The 22,650-nt window shown below is 44.4% G+C and overlaps 1 protein-coding gene across 1 annotated transcript in view; it reads left to right on the forward strand.

Annotated features, from left to right (window-relative positions):
- LOC135057790 (NXPE family member 1-like) overlaps positions 1-22,650 on the forward strand; it is an 83,691-nt gene that overhangs the window by 42,486 nt on the left and 18,555 nt on the right. Inside the window, exon 3 of the mRNA XM_063963543.1 lies at positions 17,138-17,356. Within this exon, the coding sequence (XP_063819613.1) occupies positions 17,138-17,356 (219 nt within the window). The remainder of the gene's footprint in view (positions 1-17,137; positions 17,357-22,650) is intronic.

Here is a 22,650-nt window from a genome sequence, read left to right on the forward strand (position 1 = left end):
GTTACTCGGTGATCATACCATCTTCACTCCAGCTGTGGAGCTTGTAGTGAGCGGACATGTCCTTGCTGTGTCCATCCAGAGTGCTGTGTTGTAAATCTAGGGGTACTGCTGTATTGTCCACCAGGGGCTAGGGGTGCTCTGTCCATGCTGTGTCCTTCTTGGGGTGCTGTATTGTCCATCCAGAGTGCTACTCTGTTGTCCATCAAGGGGTGCTCTGTCAATCTAGGGGTGCTCAGCCCCATTAAAAAAAATAAAAGCAAAAAAAAAATATTTTAAAATGTATACAAATATATTTATTTTTGTGCAAGACTCCACTGTCCCTTATACACATTACACCACACAGCTATGTCCCTTACTCATATTACACTGCATAGTAGTGTACGTTATTCCTATTACACCCCAAAGTAGTGTCCATTATTCATGTTACACCACAAAGTAGTGTCCGTTATAAACATTACACCACACAGTAGTGTCTATTATACACGTTACACAGCACAATAGAGTCCGTAATTCATGTTACACCACACAGTAGTGTCCATTACACACATTACACTGGACAGTAGTGTCCGTTATTCATTTTACATCACACAGTAGTGTCTGCTAGTGTCTGTTATACATATTACCCTGCACAGTAGTGTCTGTTATTTCCATTACACTACATAGTAGAGTCAGTTATTCATGTTACACCACACAGTTGTGTCCATTATGCATTTAAACTGCACAGTTGTGTCCATTATTCATGTTAGATTACACAGTAGTGTCTGTTATACATATTACACTGCACAGTAGTGTCTGTTATTTACATTATACTGCACAGTAATGTCAGTTATTTATGTTACGCCACACAGTAGTGTCCATTATACATGTTACACCGCAAATTAAGTCCATTTTATACACTTTACACCAGAGTAGAGCTTGTCCGGGAAGCATGCAATTGACCGCCAGTCAGCATACTGACACCAGCTGAAATACCATCAGTCAGAATCCCGACCATCGGTTGGTTTCCCCACTTGAGTGGTGGTCCACGCCACCACCCGTGGGGTATTAGTACCCTGTGGTGACCTAAGGTCACCACTGGGTACGAAGCATGGCAAGCGCAGCGAGCCAGTGAGGGGACATGCTGCGCTCACCGATGGGATATCGGTTGTCGGGATCCCGGCATCGGCCTGCTGACTGCCAGGATCCCAACTGCTGGAATCTCATACTGATCCCGCTAGTTCTCCTCATTCCCCTCTTCCTAATTTCTAGTCTTGTGTATTTCTCCTCCTCCTCATTCTTCATCATCATCCCAGCTTCTGTTCATCATCATCATTCCTCATCATTGTCATTCCAATTCCTCATTCCACATCATAAATCCTTATCAGTAATGCTTATCATTCCTGCTCCTCCTCATTAACCCCACAGCTGTTGAGAATCCTCATCATCCTCTTCATCATTGCTCATTCTCCTTAACATTCCTCCTTCCACAACCCCCTCTTTCTCCCATATCCTTTCCTGGGAGCTGTTGCTGTAAAAGTAACTTCCTTGCACTGGGCCACAGAGTGGCTTCCCGCTGACAGTCACTGTTACTGACACTGTAGGAAACAGGGGATCTGGTAGGGGGTAGAGCACACTGTAATCAGAGTATGTAAACACAGTGCTATGTACATTAGAGCGCACAGCACTGGTGCTGGCGATTGGTGGATGCAGCAAGTGCCAGAAAACAGTATATGTGGGGGTGCCAGAGCTCAGTCCATGGGTATATGTGCTGCATTTGTGCTGTGTGCAGAGCACATGTGTCACCACCCCAGTTACAGCATTGTTTCACCATATCTATTTTATTCAACATTTCTGGTCACCTCGAGTCCTTCTTTATTTCTATATTCCTGATGATTCCATAATGGTGGGACCTCCAACATAAGTATGAAAATACAGGTTGAGTCTTCCATATTTGAAATGTTTGGGACCAGAAGCATTTTGGATTTCAGATTTTGCCGTATTTTTGAATATTTTCATTTACTTAAGGAGGGGGCTGACAGTGGGGCTGTAGCCTAGTCAGATCACAATGGAGATGTGTGTTGCTGGGTTTCCAGAGGTATAGAGAGAGGCAGGCAAGGTGAAGTATAGCCCAAGCCTGTTGAAGAGACAGACATGGGCAGGACCCCTACACAGGGCCGGCGCCACCATTAGGCAGCTTTAGGCAGCTGCCTATGGGCGGCAGCACTTGAAAGGCGGCGCTGAGTGCAGCAAAAAAAAAAAAAAAAAGGAAGTGACTGCTCTGCGCTCGCGGCTCGCCATTTGGGATGTCAGGCAACCGCTTCCGCTACCCCCTAACCCGGTGTCAGAAAAACTATTCCCACATCCGCCTCTTGTGTCACTCACTTCCCCCCCACCGTCCCGACCTGATGACCATCAGATGATCTGCTCCCGGCGCCGGGTCCACAAACCAGCTAAGGAGGCAACAAATCTGCTGGAGCCCGTGGAGGAGGCGGAGGGCGGGACTTTCACCCGACGAGGAGAGGGCTTGTCTTTAACTGACAGTTCGGGGAAAGTCGTGGTTGTCTTTACCGGGAGTTCGGGCTGTCCCCCGCCCCGCCTCCCGCCTCCGCACACCTCGCAACTCATCCACATCCTGCCGAGAGGTGAGTAGCAGCGCGGGGACGTGCAGGCGCCGCGCCATACATTGTTTCCTGCCAGCGTCCAGCATCTGCACTCCCTGCCCTACACCTGTGTGATCCGTGCAGCCGACATTGAGCCACATCCTCCTACATCATGACCGCCGTGTGAGACGCTTAGGTTAGGTGTAGGTTGTGGGGGGAGGGTTAGGCTGGGGGGGAAGGAGGGCTATGTTTACGCTGCAGGAAGGGGGTGGTTAGTGTTAGGTACCAACGGGGAGGGTTAAGATTAAGCTGGGGGAAAGGTGTGTTAGGGTTTGGGGGGGTGGGGGTTAGGGATCAGGGTTAGCTTACTTAATTGGTAAGTGTCAGGATTTTACAATCAGCCTGGCACTGTTTTGGATGTTGATTGGCCCCGGTGCCCTGAGTGCGGAGGATAGTATATAGGATGTGACAAAGGGGTTAGGCACCCCGAAACGTTGGACTATGTGATGTCAATTTTTTTAACCGCACTTTGCTCTTTTTAAACGACTCCGAGTGCCGCAGTATCAATTCTATATACTATCCTCCGCACTGAGGGCACCGGGGCCAATCCAAAACGGAGTGCCAGGCTGATTGTAAAATCCTGACACTTACTAATTAAGTAAGCTAACCCTGATCCCTAACCCCCCCCCCCAAACCCTAACACGCCCTTCCTGCAGCCTGACCCTAATTGTCCCCCCTCCACAGAATTTAGAAAGCATATAAACGTGTATTCAAAGCATTCAAATAACAGGTGCAGACATAGTTACAGATATATATATATATATATATATATATATATATATATATATATTACAGTGCCTGAAGTGGACCGGTATACAACGGTATGGTATACCGGCACTTCTTTGAGCACTGTCCCCCGATGGTCCGCCACCGCATCAAGCTGACATCAGCGCTACTATTTAAAATCTGCCGCAGACCGGCAGCCAATCAGTAGCAGCAGCTCCTGATTGGCACCTGTCCCTGAGCCCTGACAAGTGCGGCTGCAAGGTTCGGCTCCCACATGCAGCATGATTACGCCAAGGCTCCGACTCCTGCCCCCCTGACAGCTCCGCTGCCCAGCTCTGTCTTTCTCCTGATAACAACTCGGGTGGCCGGCTCCCGCTCCACAGCACAGAGGCCCGGCTCCAGCTCCCGTATGCTGATACCCCCAGCTACCCGGCAACTGGTGAGCAGAGGGAAACTGATGGAGGAGAGTGTCATGGTGGGATTTGTGTGTAAATATGGCTGTGTGTGTAAATATATATATGCATGTGTGTGTAGATATGTGGCTATGTGTGTGGCATAATGTGAATTTCGGCTCATTCCATGTGGCATAATGTGAATTTCAGCTTATTCCGTGTGCTCTAATGTGAATTTTGGCTCATACCGTGTGCTCTAATGTTAATTTTGGCTCATACCATGTGCTATAATGTGATTTTCGGCTCATGCTGTGTGGTATCATGTGAATTTTGGCTCATACCGTGTGCTATAGTGTGAATTTCGGCTCATACCATGTGCTATAGTGTGATTTTCGGCTCATACTGTGTGCTATAATGTGAATTTCGGCTCATACCGTGTGCTATGTGAATTTCGCCTCATTCCATGTGGTATAACGTGAATTTCGGCTCATTCTGTGTGCTATAACGTGAATTTCGGCTCATACCGTGTGCTATAATGTCAATTTCGGCTTATACCATGTGCTATAATGTGAATTTCGCCTCATACCGTGTGCTATAATGTGATTTTTGGCTCAAACTGTGTGGTATAATGTGAAAGGGGCACCAGTACTAGAAAGTATAAGGGGTCCTACTGTTGTGGTGCAAAATGTGTATAAGGGGTGGTAAACTACACTGATGGCATGCCCCCTATGGAGTGACCACGCACCCTTTTTCGGAGCAGCGCGCACATAATTACAACCTTAAAATTTCCACTTCGACGACTGTGTGTGTGTGTGTGTGTGTGTATATGTGTATATATATATATATATATATACACATACACACACACACACGTTTTAAATGTATCCATGCTTGGCCACAGGTGACTTAATTAGCACCCTAGTCAATTTGATTTACCCATCTGTGCTGAGCCATGGATATACCTAAAACCTGGACCGTTGGGGTTCCTTGAAGACCGCGTTTGGGAACCTGTGCCTTAACCCAAACTGCTAAAACAACCCTAATATCCTATCCCTAAATTTTACCTGAGGGCTCTGTATTTTGGCAGGGGGGGGCCCGTTGACTATTTGCCTAGGGTGCTGAGAAACCTTGCACCGGCCCTGCCCCTACAACAGTGAGAAAGCAAGTCACCTGCTGTGGTAAAAGGCATCTATGGCAGTGAGTTAACCCAACCAATGTGCTGCAGCTCCATTCTCCACAGATGCTGTGGAAGGCTTGTGGGTGCCATATCTGTCACCTGCAGCACCACTGTGGTCAATGTCCTGGTGGTGGAGAGTCCTGGGTGAGCTTACCTGGCAGCTGTAGTCAAATTTGGTGACAGGGGGGACTAAGGGGACACCCATACTAGGCCCTGAGGGTAGGAAGGGCCCCAAAGGATCAGTGACACAAAAACAGGCTAATGCACCTATAAATACTTTTAAAACTGCTAGCTTGCTTGCCTGCCAATGAATTAAAAAATTAATTAAAGGCCAACTGCACCAACCTCCACACCTTTATCATGTCACTTGGTCCAGTACTGGTGGTGCCAACAAGATGCTGACACTGCAATGGGCCTTCCCTGTCTCCTGCCTCTGTTGAAGGACAGCCCTGATCCAGCCCAGCAGGTGTGACCAGTCTACTGCCAGCGCCAGGCACAAGTCTGTGACAGGCTCAGTCAGAGGGGACATTTACATACAGCAGCTGCCAACAGCCCCACCGCTTTTCCTACAGAAACAAGAGAAACCAGGGCTGTTGTGAGTGCCTCCTGGGTCCTGGCACACTCACCACTGTGACAGTCTTTGTCTGGTTTTATATATAAATATATGGACATGAGATGAGGTTAAGTGCCTCAGGTGGCACTGTCTAGTACTAGAGCCAGATTTACACACAATATATGAGCCAAAGGGTTCATATAGCATTGCACAAAGGTGCAGCAGTATATACTGCTAGAAATTTGGTGAGTTTTGATCAGAGATCTGTGGAAATGATAGGCAAGGAAACACTGCCTCACCTATCAGAGACTTTTTCCTGCAGAGTTTTGACTATAAAAATGATTAGAATAATACAAAGAAGATATTTCTAATATATTTTGTACACGTTTCATGTAATTCATATAGTCAAAACTATGGCATATACGTTCAAGGGTCCCCCTTACCGGATTCAGCTCACGGCACATCACTATATATATATATATATACACAAACAAAAATAGAAAACCACAGCACTCGCCACCCCAGGAGCGGGGTGCAGTGTCTGCACTCACCACTCATAAGGTGGGGTGCATGCAGCCCATGGCCATATACCCAAATACATACCAATAGAAAATTCAGCACTCACCATAGCAAGCTCACTTGTCCTCACAACATCAATAAATAAATGATGGGGGTTTAGTTAGTGAAATGGCCAATGCACAGAAGCATTTTAAGGCTTTGTGAGAGTGTAGGACCTGCATGAAGGTGGGGTACCTTGGCGAGTGGATTGCAGGCTTCCGTGCATTGGCCAATTCACTAACTAAACCCCCATGTAATATAACCCCGGTTGGCAATTGCAGAGGTCAAACGTTTCCTGTAGTTCTTGACCAGGTTTGCACACACTGAAGCAGGTATTTTGGCCCACTCTTCCATGCAGATCTTTTCTGGATCTGTCATGTTTTGGGGCTGTCGCCGGGAAACACGGACTTTCAACTCCCTCCACAGATTTTCTATTGGGGTGAGGTCTGGAGACTGGCTAGGCCACTTCAGGACCTTGAAATACTTCTTGCAGAACCACTCAGTTGTCCGGGCAGTGTGTTTGGGGTCACTGTCATGCTGGAAGACCCAGCCATGTTCCATCTTTAATGCTCTTACTGAGGGAAGGAGGTTTTTGGCCAAAATTACATGATACATGGCCCCATTCATCCTCTCCTTAATACGGATCAGTTATCCTGTCCCCTTTGCAGAAAAGCAGCCCCAAAGCATGATGGTTCCACCCCCATGCTTCACAGTGGCTATGGTGTTCTTGGGATGCCATTCATCCTTCTTCTCCTTCCAAACATGGCGAGTGGAGTTTATACCAAAAAGTTTGCTTTTGCTCTCATCTGACCACATTACATTCTCCCAATCCTCCTCTGGATCATCCAGATGGTCACTGGCAAACTTTAGATGGGCCTGGATCTGTGCTGGATTAAGCAGGGGGACCTATCGGGTGCTGCAGGATTTCAATTTATGACGAAGTAGTGTATTACTAATGGTAACCTTTGTGACTGTGGTTCCAGCTCTCTTGAGGTCACTGACCAGGTCCCCCCGTATAGTTCTGGGCTGATTCCTCACTGTTCTCAAGATCATTGATACCCTACGAGGTGAGATCTTGCATGGAGACCAAGGTTGAGGGAGATTGTCAATGATCTTGTATTTCTCCATTTTTTTATAATTGCGCCAACAGTTGATCTCTTCTCACCAAGCTGTTTGCCTTTTGTCGAGTAGCTCATCCCAGCCTTGTGCAGCTCTACAATTTTGTCCCTGGTGTCCTTAGACAGCTAGAAAAGAACAAAAGTTTTCTGCACAGGTACAATACGACTATATCACCATCTAATGTATTAACCTCAAATTCTGGATATATATAGGGGGGGGGGATGTGCTACCAGCTACCTAAGACACATGTTTTACCAAAAAAGAGAAAAAAGAAAGGTAGTTCTGTGGTGCACTTAGTCGATAAGTTTCACAATTTTTATTTTTTAAAACATAACTTTTATTAGTATAATAAAATATAGTCTCCCCACTTATCTATAAAAAGCGAAATATTAAAATATAGAGATAGAAAGAAATGAAATAATAAAATCTGGCGTTGGAGCACCCGATATTACTCCTGTTATTATTTAATTATTCAATTCAAATATCGTTAGTGTTATTGTGTCTGAACCATGATGATATATTGATTCTAATTCACTAAATATATCATAAAGTGATCTATTCGTAATATCCTTCCTCCTCTTATAAGCCAATCCAATTATGTAGTTATGAGGTAAATACAAATGGGATGTGTATAGATCACTAAAAATTAAATAGATAGTATGCAAACTTGTATCAAGTACAGTTTAACTGTGCTTTCAGTTCAATAATGTATTTCCTCATACAGTGTTGTGAGGTTGATACAGTGTATTATGTTTGATCCTTCACTGTTACAAATTGACTGAGCAGATCACTGTAGCAATATTGTAACGGGTGGGTTGCTCACTCACTCCTCTGTGCCTTAATGCAGAGCATAATCCCAAATCAGTACATCTTACAAGTATAATAATAGTGTACTGTAGTATGGGGATACAAGGTTGTCCCATTCACAGTTGCTAGACCTCCCTGAGTGTGTTCTTAATTGCTCTTTGCCATTTGAGAATTTTAGCTCACGCAGGGCTGCAGAAACTTATAGGTATACAATCCTACGTTAGACAGTAACAGATATAATAGTGATATATGGCAGCTTGGTTGTTAGATCTTTCCTCTATACCAGGGGTTCTCAAACTCGGTCCTCAGGACCCCACACAGTGCATGTTTTGCAGGTAACCCAGCAGGTGCACAGGTGTATTAATTACTCACTGACACATTTTAAAAGGTCCACAGGTGGAGCTAATTATTTAACTTGTGATTCTGTGAGGAGACCTGCAAAACATGCACTGTGTGGGGTCCTGAGGACCGAGTTTGAGAACCTGTGCTCTATACGATCATAAAGTGCATGATCTGAAGCACCGCCACTGTGTAATTACATACAAATAAACAAATGCTGCCTTTGTATTGTCAAATAGGGCTGTGATTGATCTCTAATGTTGAACCTTTGTACCTACTGCCAGTGTACTGGATACGCATACGTTGTGCTGAGTAGGAAGATATTGCAAAATAACAGTCTGCACGCACTGCATATATTTAGAGCTTTCTCATGGTGCAAAGGACTTCTATTAATGTATGCATACTAAAGTTAATTCACTTAGGTAGTGAATTAACTTTAGTATGCATACATTAATAGAAGTCCTTTGCACCATGAGAAAGCTCTAAATATATGCAGTGCGTGCAGACTGTTATTTTGCAATATCTTCCTACTCAGCACAACGTATGCGTATCCAGTACACTGGCAGTAGGTACAAAGGTTCAACATTAGAGATCAATCACAGCCCTATTTGACAATACAAAGGCAGCATTTGTTTATTTGTATGTAATTACACAGTGGCGGTGCTTCAGATCATGCACTTTATGATCGTATAGAGGAAAGATCTAACAACCAAGCTGCCATATATCACTATTATATCTGTTACTGTCTAACGTAGGATTGTATACCTATAAGTTTCTGCAGCCCTGCGTGAGCTAAAATTCTCAAACGGCAAAGAGCAATAAAGAACACACTCAGGGAGGTCTAGCAACTGTGAATGGGACAACCTTGTATCCCCATACTACAGTACACTATTATTATACTTGTAAGATGTACTGATTTGGGATTATGCTCTGCATTAAGGCACAGAGGAGTGAGTGAGCAACCCACCCGTTACAATATTGCTACAGTGATCTGCTCAGTCAATTTGTAACAGTGAAGGATCAAACATAATACACTGTATCAACCTCACAACACTGTATGAGGAAATACATTATTGAACTGAAAGCACAGTTAAATTGTACTTGATACAAGTTTGCATACTATCTATTAAATTTTTAGTGATCTATACACGTCCCATTTGTATTTACCTCATAACTACATAATTGGATTGGCTTATAAGAGGAGGAAGGATATTACGAATAGATCACTTTATGATATATTTAGTGAATTAGAATCAATATATCATCATGGTTCAGACACAATAACACTAACGATATTTGAATTGAATAATTAAATAATAACAGGAGTAATATCGGGTGCTCCAACGCCAGATTTTATTATTTCATTTCTTTCTATCTCTATATTTTAATATTTCGCTTTTTATAGATAAGTGGGGAGACTATATTTTATTATACTAATAAAAGTTGTCCTTAGACAGCTCTCAGATCTTGGCCATGGTGGAGAGGTAGCAGTCTAACTGTTTGAGGGTGTGGACAGGTATCTTTTATACAGATAACCAGTTTAAAACAGGTGCCATTAATACAGGTAACAAGTGGAGGATAGAAGAGCTTCTTAAAGAAGAAGTAACAGGTCTAGGAGAGCCAGAAATCTTGCTGTTTGATAGGTGTCCAAATATTTATTTTCCACAAGAATATACAAGTAAATTGTTTAAAAATCATACAATGTGATTTCCTGTTTTTTTTTTCAGATTCTCTCTCTCACAGTTGAAGTGTACCTACGATGGAAATTACAGACCTCTCTCATCTTTTTAAGTTGGTCAACTTGCACAATCGGCGGCTGTCCAAATACTTTTTTGCCCCACTGTATATATATATATATATATATATATATATATATATATATAATATTATGCAAAAATCCAGCACTCAGATTAACTCCTCAGTAATACTTGCCTGGAGCCCTCCGTATTAGGCTGCAGTGCATACAACCCCATGTATTAATTTCGAACGGCGGCACTCAGGTCTGCTTAATATGAAGAAATCACAGACACATAGCAATGTCTTTTCAACGTTTCAGTGCTGTTGCACTTTTATCAAGATATGTCACACAGGATAATTAACAAACAATAAACTTACCCCCGAAATTGCCCCAGTGAGCCTGCGTCTCCGGCGCCGCTTCCCGCCTCACAGTACAAACTCCGGGCCGCTAGGAAGTGACGACAGAGAGTCACGTGTTCTTGTTGCATAGCAACCACAAACAAATAAACAAATGCCTTGTGCCCACATCACAAAACATAAATACATTACAGAGTGTCTTCATAACGAAAGACCTATTTTGACACAGAGTCCATGGCAAAATGTAAACAAGTAATAAAAGCAATACAAAGTCCGCCAGTCATCATATATAGAGACTTTAAATAATCAATGCAATAATAGAACACTAGTTGCACGTACGTACCGACATCGCAGCACATAGAGCAATTCATCACTGTCATATTAACAACTGACTTATCATAACACACACTTCATAGCAAGTCATAAATATGTAACAAAACATCGATAAATCAGCATGTCATTAAGTGCCAATGTGCATTCCATAGTTGATGTATTAATAAGGCAGTAATTAAGCGCACAGTTATAAAAAAACAATGTAGACCAAGGGTTTCGTTTAACCCTCTAGGGGTCAATGTGCCTAGTCTGTCTATCCATTGCACCTCCCGCTGTAATAGAAGTTTCTTCCTATTGCCCCCTCTAGGTAAAACAGGGACATGATCGATAATTCGATATTTGATGGCTGTTAAGTTGTGTCTGGCTACCGCAAAATGCTGTGCCAGTGGCTGATCACTGGTACCTTTCAATATAGCTGCCTTTATGGCCGAGCGATGGAGGGCCATTTTCTCTCTAAATTGCCTCTCCATCTTCCCCACATACTGCAGGGAACACCGGCAAGTGATAACATAGATAACAAATTGACTTGTACAAGTGAGATGGTATCTAATGGAAAATTTCTTACCTGAAAATGGGTGACAGAACACCGCTCCAGGTTGCATGAACCCACAGGTAGTGCAATTGGGGCACCGAAAACATCCTGGTTTGGGAATACCTAAAAATGTCACAAACTTGTTTTTATCCATATTTGCTATGTCAGTTCGCACTGATTTTTGCCCCTACGGAAACATGGCATTAAACCAGTGTTGTTTAAATTTAACCCAGGGTCAGTATGAACCAGGGGCCAACATTTTTTGGGCAGTTTTGCTGATAAACGGACTCATGTGTTTAAGAATTAGGCCATACAAATTTATTCTCTTTATTCTTAGGCTTATGGCTCATAAATAATTGATCAAGGGGAATAGCCAGTGCCTTGGCTTTAATTTCATTCAATAATTTAGAGCAGTAACCTCTTTCCAAAAAGGGCGTGTTTGATGGTTTGATTTCTGAGCAAATTAAAAATTGTCTTACTGTTGTTTACCCTATCAAGCCTATTCTGTATACACTGCCTAAAATCCATACACACCCCACTAGACCACCAGGGAGACCGCATATATCGGCTAGGGGGTCTATCTACCAACCTGTGTCGGTTTTTCTTGATGGCTATCTGCAACCTGTTATACAGGCGCAACCTACTCATTTAAAGGATACAACCTCCTTACTGATAGCATTGAGATAGATGCCAGAATTACCTGATGATGTTATTTTGTGTTCGGTTGATGTATGCATCCTTTACACTTGCATTCCTCATGATCTAGGTTTACTATCTGTGAGGAGGTTAATATCCAATAATGTGAAGTATGTTGGGCCTGAGATTGACTTGTTTATGTCCTTGTTGGAATTGATTTTTTCAAAGAATGATTTCTTTTTTGACTGCCAATATTACCTGCAAACAGCGGGCGTTGCTATGGGCTCTTCGGTAGCACAGTCTGTAGCCAATTGTTTCATGTTTATGATAGAGCATGATCTATTCTTCACAAACACATTGGTATCGAATAACGTGAAGGCTTATTTTGGGTACATTGACAATTTGTTAATTTTTTGGTCAGGTAGGGAAAGTGATTTTATTTCCTTGATTGAGACACATAACGCTACTGCTAGTCCTGTCAAGTTCACATATAACCTAAGTAGACAGAGTGTCAACTTTCTTGATGTAACTATCACTAGGAGAGGTTCACGCTTAGAAACCACGAAACCTACAGATAGGAATAACCTCCCTATGGCATTCAGTGCACATCCAAAAGCATTGAAGGATGCATTGCCTTCTAGTCAATTTTCGAGAGTTCTGAGGATTACTAGTAATCGCACAGAGGCGTTGTTTAAAGTTGATCAGATGATTGGAACATTTTTGGAAAGAGGTTACTGCTCTAAATTATTGAATGAAATGAAAGCCAAGGCACTGGCTATTCCCCCTGATCAATTATTGATGAGCCATAAGCCTAAGAATAAAGAGAATACATTTGTATGGCCTAATTCTTATACACATATGAGTCCGTTTATCACCAAAACTGGCAAAAAACTTTGGCCCCTGGTTTGTACTGACCCTGGGTTAAATTTAAACAACACTGGTTTAATGCCATGTTTCCATAGGGGCAAAAATCTTAGAAACTCGCTTGTGCGAACTGGCATAACAAATATGGGTAAAAACAAGTCTGTGACATTTTTAGGTAATCCCAAGCCAGGATGTTTTCGGTGCCCCAATTGCACTACCTGTGGGTTCATGCAACCTGGAGCGGTGTTCTGTCACCCATTTTCAGGTAAGAAATTTTCCATTACAATTTAGAGTGAGAATGTCCCTCTATCGCTCGGCCATAAAGGCAGCTATATTGAAAGGTACCAGTGATCAGCCACTGGCACGGCATTTTGTGGTAGCCAGACACAACTTAACAGCCATCAAATATCGAATTATCGATCATGTCCCTGTTTTACCTAGAGGGGGCGATAGGAAGAAACTTCTATTACAGCGGGAGGTGCAATGGATAAACAGACTAGGCACATTGACCCCTAGAGGGTTAAACGAAACCCTTGGTCTACATTGTTTTTTATAACTTTGTGCTTAATTACTGCCTTATTAATACATCAACTATGAAATGCACATTGGCACTTAATGACATGCTGATTTATAGATGTTTTGTTACATATTTATGACTTGCTATGAAGTGTGTGTTATGATATGTCAGTTGTTAATATGACAGTGATGAATTGCTCTATGTGCTGCGATGTCAGTACGTACGTGCAACTAGTGTTCTATTATTGCATTGATTATGTAAAGTCTTTCTATATATGATGACTGGCGGACTTTGTATTGTTTTTATTACTTGTTTACATTTTGCCATGGACTCTGTGTCAAAATAGGTCTTTCGTTATGAAGACACTCTGTAATGTATTTATGTTTTGTGATGTGGGTACGAGGCATTTGTTTATTTGTCTGTGGTTGCTATGCAACAAGAACACGTGACTCTCTGTCATCACTTCCCAGCGTCCCGGAGTTTGTGCTGTGAGGTGGGAATCAGCGCCAGTGACGCCGGCTCACTGGGGCTATTTATGGGGTAAGTTTATTGTTTGCTAATTAGTCTGTGTGACACATCTTGATAAATGTGCAGCAGCACTAAACGTTGAAAAGACATTGCTATGTGTCGGTGATTTCTTCATACTAAGCAGACCTGAGTGCCGCCGTTCAAGATTACTATATATATATATATATATATATATATACATACAGTATATATATATATATATATATATATATGAATTGGAGATGAGCGGGTTTAGCTCTCTGACAACCGAACCCCCCTGAACTCCAAACTGAAACCAAAGCGAGGCAAAACATCATAATCCCACTGTCGGATTCTTGTGGGTTTTGGAATCCATATAAGGAGTCGCGCGTCACCGCCATTTTCACTCCAGTCCTGGAGAGTGTAACGAGAGGACGTGTCTCTCTCCTCAGTGTCTGTCTGTGCAGGAAAGTGGTGTGGCGACCTGCTCTGTCTTATGTGTCATTCCAGTGCTGTCTTGTGCTGCATCAATCCAGTGGTGGTGTCTTGTGCTGCATCAGTCCAGTCACAGTGGTGGTGTCTTCTGCTGCCATATGTCCAGTACTGCTGTATAAGTCCAGTCCATTGCAGTGGTGCTGTGTTGTCCTGCTTCAGTCCAGTGGTGGTGTCCTTGTTCTGCATCACTCCAGTGACAGTGGTGGTTTCCTCTGCTACCATATGTCCTGTGCTGCTGTATAAGTCCAGTCCAGTGCAGTGGTGCTGTGATGTCCTGCATCAGTCCAGTGGTTGTGTCCCTGTGCTGCCATAAGTCCAGTGATACTGTCATATAAGTCCAGTGGTACTGCCGTATAAATCCAGTCAAGTGGTACTGCTGTATAAGTCCAGTGATACTGCAATATAAGTTCAGTGGTACTGCCAAATAAGTCAAGTAATACTGCTGTATAAGTCCAGTCAAGTGGTACTGCTGTATAAAATCCATGGTTCTGCCTCATAAGGCCAGTGGTACTGCCGCATAAGTCCAGGGGTACTGCCATATAAGTCCAGTCCAGTGGTGCTGCCATATAAGTCATAGGGTACTGCCGTATAAGTCATGGGGTGCTGCCATATAAGTCCAGGGGTACTGCCGTATAAGTCCAGTGGTGCTTTCCTGTTCTGTATATTATTTTCTCCAAATAAAGGGGTTTTTAATATTTAATCCAAATAATTTTTACAGGGTTTGGCCTGTGTGTTGTAGAGGTACGCTCTCCTGTGCTGCATATTGTTATATAACCACAGAAAAATAATGGAGAACAAAAATTTGGAGGATAAAATAGGGAAAGATCGAGAACCACTTCTTCCTACTGCCGCTGCTGTTGTTGCTGCTGGTAGTCGATTGTCATCCCAGAGGGGAAGTCAGAAGACCACATATACTACTTCAACTAAGCAATTGACTGTCCAACAGTCCTTTGCGAGAAAGATTAAATATGACAGCAGTCATCCTGTTGCAAAACGGATAGCTGAGGCCTTGACAGCTATGTTGGTGTTAGATATCCGGTATCCGCCATTAGTGCAGTGGGATTTAGACAATTGATGGAGGTAGTGTGTCCCCGGTACCAAATCCCATCTAGATTCCACTTCATTAGGAAAGCAATTCCAGGACTGTAAAGGGACATTAAGAAAAGTGTTCAAAGTGTCCTTAAAAATGCGGTTGTACCAAGTGTCCACTTAAACACGGACATGTGGAGCAGGGCAAACTAAGGAGACTACATGACTGTGACCACCCACTGGGTAGATGTATTGCCTCCTGCAGCAACAACAGCAGCGGCAACAGTAGCAGCATCTCACAAACGCCAGCTCGTTCCTAGGCAGGCTACAGTATGCTGTGTATCACCGGTTACCGTAAGAGGCTGACAACCTCTTACGGAAACGGAGGGACATCATCACACAATGGCTTACCCCACTTAGACTCTCTTGGGGATTTGTGATATTGGACAACACCACCAATTTTGTGCGTGCATTACATCTGGGCGAATTCCAGCACGTCTCATGTTTTGCACATACAATTAATTTTGTGGTGCAGAATTTTTGGAGAAATGACAGGGGCGTGCAGGAGATGCTGTTGGTGGCCCAAAAAATTGCGCTCTACTTTTGACATTCAGCCACTGCGTGCCACTCCTAGATGGGCCAGGTGTTTGTGCCACACACTTGTGTCGTTTAGATTAGTCATACAGCTACCTCATTGCACCTCTTTTACTTCTTTGCATAATGTGCTGTTTGGTGCCTAGTTTTTTTTAAGTGACATCCTGTCTGCCACTGCAGTGCCACTCCTAGATGGGCCAGGTGTTTGTACCGCACACTTGTGTCGCTTAGCTTAGCCATCCAGCGACTTTGGTGCACCTCTATTTTTCTTTGCATCATGTGCTGTTTGGGAACCAGTTTTTTTAAGTGCCATCCTGTCTGCCATTGCAGTGCCACTCCTAGATGGGCAGGTGTTTGTGCCTCACATTTGTGTAGCTTAGCTTAGTCACACAGCTACCTTGGTGCACTTCTTTTTCTTCTTGGATTGATGTCCTGTTTGGGGCCTAGTTTTTGAAAAGTGCCATCCTGTCTGCTACTGCAGTGCCACTCCTAGATGGGCCAGGTGTTTGTGCCGCACACTTGTATCACTTAGCTTAGTCATACAGCTACCTTGGTGCACTTCTTTTTCTTCTTGGATTGATATCCTGTTTGGGGCCTAGTTTTTGAAAAGTGCCATCCTGTCTGCTACTGCAGTGCCACGCCTAGATGGGCCAGGTGTTTGTGCCGCACACTTGTATCACTTAGCTTAGTCATACAGCTACCTCATTGCACCTCTTGTACTTCTTTGCATGATGTGCCATTTGGGGCCTAGTTTTTAAAAGTGCCATCCTGTCTGCCACTGCAGTGCCACTCCTAGATGGGCCAGGAGTTTGTGCTGCCCACTTGGGTCGCTTAGCTTAGTGATCCAACGACCTTGGTGCAACCTTTTGGCCTAAAAACAATATTGTGAGGAGTGAGGTGTTCAGGATTGACTGGAAATGAGTGGAAATAAATGTTATTGAGGTTAATAATATCATAGGATCAATATTACCCTCAAATGTTGTGATTTTAGCTGTTTTTATGTTGTTGTTTTTTTAAATCATCCAGATCTAAAACCAAAACCAAAACCCAAAAGGGTCGTTTTGGCAAAACCAATCCAAGTCCAAAACACGAGTGAAGATCCAGATCCAAAACCAAAACAAAACACGAAAAGTGCCCACCGCACATCTCTAATTATTACATTGTTTCCAAATAGTATACACTACATACAGTATAATGATTGTAAAGAAAATAAAACCTTATTTTTACTTTACTCCTGACAAATACAGGAACTTCTATGAATGTGAAGCCAAAATGCCAGACTGGGATGCCCGTGCCTTTTCCTAGCGGCTACTACCTGAAAAATCATTGGTATCCTCTGTTTTGCAATGTATCTACAGATGAACCCTTATCTCACATTCACACATGTCTAGCTGGCAAAATGATATATCTGATGGGGGATTCAACAGTTCGACAGTGGATAGAGTACTTCCCAAAACTCCTGAAGAGTACGTAAGTTTATTGTTTTCAACTATATAAATCTATTACTTACAATACATGCTGACTTTTGATGTTTAGCAACAAAGCAAAAAAAATTTTTTTCAAATTTTGACGAAGCCAAGTACAGTAGCTCCATCTGTAGTTATATTTGCAAAAGGTCAGTTCTAACAATAATTAATCATGGCCCTACGAATATTTCTGACCAAGTCTTTTAGCAGAAGACAGCAAAGTTTTGGATAATAAATTGAAACCCATTTCATGGTTGCAGGAGAAGAGATTTAAAAATATTTATGGACTTTTTTTTCAGGAAAATATTTGACCCAACATTCAGAGTGTTGCTAGGTACGGTATATGTCTGGTTCTGCAGGATTCTCCTCTTTCGCCGACTCATTCCCGTTCTCCTCCAGTCAACTGTCCTCTACTCCAAATGGGAGGATGGAAGTGGCCACTGTGAAGGGGTTGTCTGGGCCAGCAACTTGCATCGCAATTCTGCAAATCATTGCATCACAGACAGGAGTTGGGAATTGGGATGTTGGGAATATGATGATGTGATTCGCTGAAAATCCTGTTACCATGGCGGGTTCAGTATGATTAACCGATGGACACAATACCAATGGTCATAATCCGACAGCCATTGACCACCTACAGTCAAAATACTGACATGGTCAAAATACCGACATTCATTATGCCCATATTTTCAAAATGCCGACATAGGGGATCATTCCGAGTTGTTCGCTCGCTGCCGATTTTCGCAGTGCAGCGATCAAGTGAAAAAACGGCAAAAATGCGCATGCGCATGGTACGCAGCGCGCATGCGCTAAGTAATTTAACACAAAACTTTGGAGATTTACACAAGCTCGAGTGACGTTATTGAAACGCTCTAGTGATCGTAGTGTGATTGACAGGAAGTGGGTGTTTCTGGGCGGAAACTGGCCGTTTTCAGGGAGTGTGCTAAAAAACGCTGGCGTGCCAGGTAAAAACGCAGGAGTGGCTGGAGAAACGGGGGAGTGGCTGGCCGAACGCAGGGCGTGTTTGTGACATCAAACCAGGAACTAAACGGACTGAGGTGATCGCAGTCTAGGAGTAGGTCTGGAGCTACTCAGAAACTGCAGGGAATTATTAAGTAGCAGTTCTGCTAATCTTTCGTTCGCTATTCTGCTAAGCTAAGATACACTCCCAGAGGGCGGCGGCCTAGCGTTTGCAATGCTCCTAAAAGCAGCTAGAGAGCGAACAACTCGGAATGACCACCATAGTCAGAAGACCAACATTTGAAATGTCAGCATGTCAAAATACCGACATGAGTTTTTCTGTTATTTTTTGTGGTGTCGTCAATGTCGACATAGGTCGACATGGACACCATCTAAGTGTACCACGTCCCCTCGCATGGCTCGCTGCACTCACCGTGCTTTGGGCACAGTGACTTGTTGTACTCGGCACACCTATTGTATTCCCCCTCTAGGTCCACTGGGATAGTAAAGAATGAAAAGTCTGTTTTGGGGCAAAAATCCTTCAAAACTCATGTCGGCATTTTGACAAGTAGGCATTTCAAATGTCGGTATTCTGACTATGTCGGCAGTTTGAACATGTTGGCATAGTGAATGTCGGTATTTGACCATGTCGGTATTTTGACTGTCGGTCAATGGCTGTCGGGATTACACAGGTGCGATCGGGTCGGAACTGAGCATGCGCAGCGGACGCAGTGCACGGGCGCATCGTTGCCCGGCGACGGGCATCACCAGGCAGCGACCGCAAGAAAATTAACAGGAGGAAGGCGGCTACTCACCGTTTTTGGGGAATGGTGAGACCAACGCAGGCGTGTCCAGGCATTTGGAGGGCGGATGTCTGACATCAATTCCGGGACCTGCATCGCTGGATCAATCGCACAGGGTAAGTAACTCTTACCTTGGTCTTCTTTTACAGGAAACTTTTTTTGCATAGCAGGGCTGCACAAGCGTTCGCAGCATTGCTATGCAGATATACACTCCCCCATAGGCAGCGTCTAGTTGATAGCACGGGCAGCAAAAAGTTGCTACGTGCGATCAACTCGGAATGACCCCCATAGATAGAATCTGATGGGTTGCTATGGGCAACATCACAAAAAAAACTCCCACCTTAGTAAATTTAACCCATAAGGTTCCAAAATATATACAGTATTAAATTCCTGGTTGAATTTGGACATCTCTCTCCCATCACCAGTGACGTGCGGTGAGGTGAGGCAGAGCCTTTGTTGCCATACTTCAGTATCAGCCAGAGTTTTGACTACAGTATGAGTATGTAAAGTATATGAAAAATGTACTATAAATATCTTCTTTATATTATTCTAATAATTTTTATAGACAAAACTTTGGAGCAATAATAATAATAATAATAATAATAATAATTTTATTTATACAGCGCCCTTTCTCCAAACTGGACTCAAGGCGTTTTACAGACATCAAAACAATACTGTAATAGAGAAGATTAATACGGCAAGCCACACAGACCTAAAAAAGAAATCTAGGACGCATAGAGTAAGCTGGATTGGTGTAGGCATATTAGGTAATAACTTCCAGGGCTAGATAAACAATGGGGCTGAAGGAGCTACAGCTCCAGGCTTACCTTCAAAATAGGCCCATAGGCCACAGCATCTGCATAGTGTACTGCTTTGCTGCTGTAAACTGGAAAAAAAAATCCTGCTACAGCAGCTTGCCAGTGACGCTGCGGTGTGGTGAGCACAGCTGCAGTGCAGAGCCGCCCCGCCAGCACCTCTATTTACTGTCGGCTGCATGGCAGGAGGATCCAGCCAGCAGCACTAGGACCCAGCACTGCTCTGCTGCCGGCATCTCCACAGTGTAGATGAGGGGATGAGTGGGAGGGTACATGGCAGGACCTACCATTACACAGCGTACAAGCCGGGCAGCCTGGTCCATGAGACCAGCCTACATTCCTGGCTCTGGCTGCTCCTATGGTGTTCTTTTCTCAGCTGCGGCTCCCTATACATACCAGGCGGGCCGTCCAAGATTGTGCAGTGATTGGCGGCCGTGGAAGGCCGGGTGTGCCCTGTTGCTCTCACTGTGTCCGGGGCAAGTAGGACAGAAACCCCGGAGACCCCTATTATAGGACTACTGGAGCCGCCATCTGCAAGTGACAGGTACTGTAATATACAGAATATATTACATAACCCAAAACTCTGCAATATGTAGCACCAGCAGCACAAGTGGAAGCGCCTCCTGCTATTCCCCCTCCCCTCCTAACCAGACTAATCCTTCTCCTCCCCCTGTCACCAGGCTAATCCCCAGACCTGGCTACCCCTCCTCCTTCCCCTGTCACCAGGCTATTCCACCCTCAACAGTGTAATCCACACTCCTCCCAATGTCACCAAGCCAACTCACCCCCCTCACCAGCCTAATCCACCCTCCTCAATCTGTCACCAGGCTACCCCCCTTCATCACCAGCCTAATCCACCCTCTTCACCCTGTTACCAGGGTAACTTCCCCCCCTCTCCTCACCAGGTTAGTCCCATTTCCACCCCTTGTCACCAGGCTAATCCCCCCCTCTTCCCTCATCACCGGGCTAATACCCCACCCCCTGCCCACCAAATAAACTGACTGTTCTTCCCCCCGTCTTCCTCCCATTTTCCATTGTTCTTCCCATATCTTCCTCCTGTCTTCCTCCCATGTAGCCCCTATTCTTCCTGCCATCTTCTGTGTGCCTCCCATCTTCCACTGTTCTTCCACCTGTCTCTCCTTACTTCTTCCTCCCATCTTCCCCTGTTTTTCCACCTGTCTCCCTCTCAGTGGCGGAACTAGAGAATGGTGGGCCCAGGTGCATCAATATGCATTGGGCCCCCCCTCCCATCAATATGCATTGGGGCCCCCTCCCATAGCCCTCCCCTCCCATATACAAAATAGGGACCACCCAAAAAATGGAGTTTGGTCTCATTGAGAAGGGGCATCACCACACAATAGTACCACACAGCAGCGCTCCTAATACACCTTATACCATACAGCAGCGGCTCCTTACACACCTTACGCCACACAGCAGCGCTCCTAATACACCTTACGTCACACAGCAGCACTCCTTATACACCTTACGCCACACTGCAGCACTCAGTATACACCTTCCGCCACAAAGAGGCGCTCCAAATACACCTTACGCCACACAGCAGCGCTCCTTATACACCTTATGTCACACAGCAGCGTTCATTTTATACATTACACTATACAGCAGCTCTCACTATACACCTTACGCCTCACAGCAGCACTCCTTATACACCTTATGCCAAACAGCAGCACTCATTATACACCTTACACCACACAGCAGCGCTCCTTATACACCTTATGTCAAATAGCAGCGCTCCTTATACACCTTACACCACACAGCAGAACTCTTTACACACCTTACAACACACAGCAGTGCTCCTTAAACACATTACACCATACAGCTGCTCTACTTATACACCTTATGTAACACAGCAGCGCTCATTGGCCCTCATTCCGAGTTGTTCGCTCGCAAGGCGAATGTAGCAGAGTTACACACGCTAAGCCGCCGCCTACTGGGAGTGAATCTTAGCTTCTTAAAATTGCGACCGACGTACGCGCAATATTGCGATTACAAACGAGTTAGCAGTTTCAGAGTAGCTCCAGACTTACTCTGCCTGTGCGATCATTTCAGTGCTTGTCGTTCCTGGTTGACGTCACAAACACACCCAGCGTTCGCCCAGGCACTCCCACCGTTTCTCCGGCCACTCCTGCGTTTTTTCCGGAAACGGTAGCGTTTTCAGCCACACGCCCCTGAAACGCCGTGTTTCCGCCCAGTAACACCCATTTCCTGTCAATCACATTACGATCGCCGGAGCGAAGAAAAAGCCGTGAGTAAAAATACTTTCATCATAGTAAAGTTACTTGGCGCAGTCGCAGTGCGAACATTGCGCATGCGTACTAAGCGGATTTTCACTGCGATGCGATGAAAAATACCGAGCGAACAACTCGGAATGAGGGCCATTATACACCTGACTGTTCTTCCCTCGTCTTTCTCCCATCTTCCATTGTTCTTCCCATATCTTCCTCCTGTCTTCCTCCCATGTAGCCCCTATTCTTCCTCCCATCTCTTGTGTGCCTCCCATCTTCCACTGTTTTTCCACCTGTCTCCCTCTCAGTGGCAGAACTAGATAGTGGTGGGCCCAGGGGACCCCTCCCATGGGCCCCCCTCCCATACACAAAATAGGGACCACCCAAAAAGTGGAGTTTGGTCTCATTGAGAAGGAGCATCACCACAAAATAGTACCCTCAAATTGCACCACACAGCAGCGCTCCTAATACAC

The sequence above is a fragment of the Pseudophryne corroboree genome, chromosome 3 (assembly GCF_028390025.1).
Source record: "Pseudophryne corroboree isolate aPseCor3 chromosome 3, aPseCor3.hap2, whole genome shotgun sequence".
NCBI classification, from domain to species: Eukaryota; Metazoa; Chordata; class Amphibia; order Anura; family Myobatrachidae; genus Pseudophryne; species Pseudophryne corroboree.